General features: G+C 32.0%; 1 protein-coding gene across 1 annotated transcript; it reads left to right on the top strand.

Moving 5' to 3' along the window:
- The first annotated feature begins 3458 nt into the window (after positions 1-3458).
- On the top strand, positions 3459-4427 carry LOC110712511. Its single transcript, XM_021890974.1, has one exon. The coding sequence runs from the start codon at positions 3459-3461 to the stop codon at positions 4425-4427; it is 969 nt and encodes a 322-aa protein (XP_021746666.1).

The raw sequence follows: 4427 nt of genomic DNA on the forward strand, positions 1-4427 counted from the left end.
ATCATAATTTTATTGTAATTCTATTTTGCGCTCCAGACCTTGAATATTTGGGACAACTTGCGTCATCATTTGTTTTAAGGCAAAATCAATTCTTCCTAGGTTCGTTTTAATGTTCTTTGGAATACAAATTTTATTGTAAGTCGAGTAGATCAAGATAAGACTTACAATAATGCAATTATAATAGACATGATGAGACTTTGTCATTTTGCTCACAAAATTTGCATATAAAAATATGATTCATCTTCATTCTCGTCTTATATTACTGATCGATGATAGATTAGAGATTAACCTCTCATGAATTGTTCCATTGGTAGCTCATACATAGTAATTCACAAAATCACATCATCAGTATTATGAACAATATTGGCTTTGTAAGTCTATAAGACGGCTAGTCCTTTAAAATTGCTTTAAAACACCTTTTTATAGTATTCCCATTTATTATCTGATTGATCATATGATAGAGTACTATGACCATACTTTACAAGTAACACGTTTGTGTGTGGCTAATCACATTATATGATCACTTGTAAAGAACAAAGTAACTCCTATAACACGGCTCCAACTACCTCTGTTACTTTTTGTTACAATAAAAGAATATTATTTGTGGGATATAAAATTAATGAAATTTGCAAATTGCAGCCATTTAAAGTTCGTATTTTGCAAATTGCAGTCATTTAAAAAAATTTGTAAATTGCAGCCTAAAAGTTCGTATAAATTGTAAATTGCAGCTCGATCCAACTTTTTCATCGCTTTACAAGTCGAAAAATATTCGATTAAGGTTTTAGGAGTCATTTTAGTTCTTATGGGACCGAATTGAGCTCGGAATTAGAAAAAAAATAACGCAAATGCCTCGTTTTGCGTAACAAAAATGTATCGATTTGTGAGAAATTGTAAAAATGAGACAATAACGTTTTTTTTTTGCTAATTCCGAGCTCAATTCGGAATCCTAAGGACTAAAATGACCCCTAAAACCTTAATCGAAGATTTTTCGACATGTAAACCAATGAAAAAGTTGAATCGGGCTGCAATTTACAATTTATACGAACTATTGGGTTGCAATTTACAATTTTTTTTAAATAACTGCAATTTACAAAATACGAACTTTTAATGGCTGCAATTTGCAACTTTTCCTATAATTAAACCATCAACTCATCTCTCTTTCCCATGTATTTTTATACCTTCTTTTTTTATCTAGCACAATTTAGGCAATTACATACCTACTTTTGTATCACTTTTTTCTCATCATATAATCCCGTCAATAAATTAACTATGATCTCCTTAAAAAGAAATTTAGATGAAGAATAAAGAGTGATAATTCAGACACGGAGTAATTATATTTTCATATAGTAATAGATCTAAGGAAAAATTGGCCGCAACAACACCAAATATGGGCCCATATTGGTATATAAGTTAACACCCTTATGACATATTGGTATATAAGTTATTGCCGGCGACATATTGGTATAAAAATTAACATGTGGCGACATATTGGTATATAAATTAACAAATTGTGACATTTACCCCTATTTTTTCTTCGGATGAAAGAGCGTGTTGTATACTTCAAAAATTTGTTTTAATTACTTTTGCAATCTTATTTATTATCATAATATACTTATTCAGCACCAAATAATAATTTTTCCCTCTTCCCTTCCAATACAATAACTTTGATAAATCAATCAAACGATATAACCCCAAAGAACTAATAAACAATAAACAAAATCTCAATATTAGTTATTTAATTTCAAAATCAATTACTAGTAGACGCTAACTTTCATTATTACTTCATTTGTTTAATTATACCCTCAATTTTGTAAATCAACAATATAATAAGAATATATATATATATATATATATATATATATATATATATATATATATATATATATATATATATATATATGAGTTTTTTTTTTTTTTTAAAAAAAAAAAGAAGAAGAAGAATCTACCCTTGTGATGCTTCAATGACCAATGCCCTCAATACATTCAAGCTTATATCCCTTTGCTCAAGCTTTCCTATTCATTTTCCCCTAGCTTCTTTCTCATCACTTTTGGGCTTTCTACTTCTTTTTTTTTTTTTTTTTCTTGGATTTTTACTTCATATTTTTTTAAAATTAATATAAAAAGTAAAGAGAAAAGTACAAAAAACAAAATGTCAAATAAAAGTTATTAACACTAAAATTAAGCGCGTGTATCATACACATATCCTCCGACGAGAAAATAGGGGTAAATGTCGCAATTTGTTGACTTATATACCAATATGTCGCCACATGTTAATTTTTATACCAATATGTCGCCGACAATAACTTTTATACCAATCTGTCATAAGGGTGTTAACTTTTATACCAATATGGTCAATTGGCCCACCAAATATGACGAAGGTGCGTGTAACAGCTCAACCTTTTAAGAGTGCACTCAACATCACAAACTATGCACTTGGGTGCACATAACAACATAAATGACATTGGCATAATTTAGATTTCTTCATAAAGTGGAATCTTAAATATTTTTAATGCTTTTATATTTATATATATATTTTTGTTTAATTCCATTCTACTTAATTTTCCATCTCACATAACTAATTATCTTCTCTTTCATTAATTGTTTTTTTTAAACACCATTCAATTTCCTCTATTAAATTAAATTATTTAAAAAGTTTTCGCTATTTTCTATCGTTTGTTTCTCCAATTACTTATTTTTACAACTCATGTGATTGACTAGTTTCCTCTTCCATTATAACTAATTTTTTCCCTTTAAATTATTCTCTCTCAACCTCCACAATTAAAGTGTTGTACATCAAAAATCAGAAAATCAATTTGGCATATCCTAATACCCAATTCTAAATTGTTGTTTTATTAAGTATTTTGAATTATTTTGTGAGGCTTGGTATTAGAAAGATACTTATGTATCCTAAACTCTGGTAGAATAATGGTTTTCAAATAATATTTATTTATTTATCAATGTATATGACTAAGTGGAAAAGGAAATGAAACTAATCCAATCATGTGAGATCGATATTAGAAAAATATAATAATTGAAGAAGCGAACGAAGGAAAATAATTAATAGCACAAATTTTTTTGAAGTAATCCGCTTAATTGATGGAGAATAAGAGATGCTTGAATGGAAAATAAATAGAAGGCATGCATGATGGAAAATCATGTAAGTTTAAAAAATATTTAAAAATTTATAAAATAATGAAGATTCCACTTTTTTCCATAGAACCTTAGTTCATTTGTATCATTTATGCTAATATGTGCACCTAACTACATAGTTTGTGTTGTGGACCGCATCTTTAAAAGATTGTGCTGTTGCACGCACCTTTATAATAGTCAGTGTTATTGCAGCCAATTTTTCCTAGATCTAATCGATGCTATAATTGGCAACTCAACCTGTAGTTTTATTAGCTTTTCAATATATCACAAATTCTTATACGTAAGCTGGTGGTGATCAGCGGTCACCTATGGTTCTTGACTCAAGTTGGTGGAGACATTTCTGGGCTTCGCCTTTACTTCCGAAGTGGAAAATGTTTGCTTGGAAGATTATCCATAATGCGTTGCCTTCTGCTTTGTTACTTGCTCGGAAGGGTTTGCCTGTGGAATCCAAATGTGGATTCTGTCATCAGGAGGTGGAGACTCTTTCTCATCTTTTCCGAGATTGTCCTTTTACTTGGAGTTTATGGGAGGGCCAACCTTGTGGATCGACCTTGAATATATCCCAAGATCAGTCCTTTGAAGAGTGGTTTCCCGAGGTTCTTTCTAAGTTTATTCATGATAAGGACTGGTTGATGCTAGATCATTTTTTTAGTTTGTTATGGGCCCTCTGGCTTACTCGAAACTCCTTGAGATTTCGATCTACGGTTTATTCTCCTGAATCGATTTTAGAGCTAGCTTCTAGTTGGGTGGATAGGTGTTCCGAGGCTAGGTCGTTCAGATATGATATTACTCTTGAGTTTCCTCCTGGATTTTCTGGTACTATGTCTTCTGCAGTTCTTCGAGGGAATGCTTCGGATGCTTGTACTGTCAGTCTTACGTTTGATGGGGCCTGGAGTTCTGATAGTCATAATGCGGGTACTGGATGGGTATTTTTGGATCTGGTTTCTGATGGTCATCTTGGGGGTGGGGCACAGGCTTGTAGCTCTAATTCTGTGTTCCAATCGGAACTGATGGCTTGTCTCTTTTCTTTACGCCATGCTAGGCAGCGTGGGTATTCTTCTTTACAGATTCTTACCGACTGTTCTTTGGTGGTGGATTTGCTTCGTTCTCAGGTTCCCAAGGATATTTTTGTGCGTTGGATTCAACAGGAGCTTCTGGAACTTATTGGGGCTTTGGTTGTGTGTCATGTTCAGAAGGTTCCAAGGTCTACGGTTGCTCAAGCTCACTGTTTAGCAGGGATGACGCGTCGGCGTAATTTACTTTGTTTCCGTTTTTAG

This window comes from Chenopodium quinoa, unplaced genomic scaffold (genome assembly GCF_001683475.1).
Source record: "Chenopodium quinoa cultivar QQ74 unplaced genomic scaffold, ASM168347v1, whole genome shotgun sequence".
Classification (NCBI taxonomy): Eukaryota; Viridiplantae; Streptophyta; class Magnoliopsida; order Caryophyllales; family Amaranthaceae; genus Chenopodium; species Chenopodium quinoa.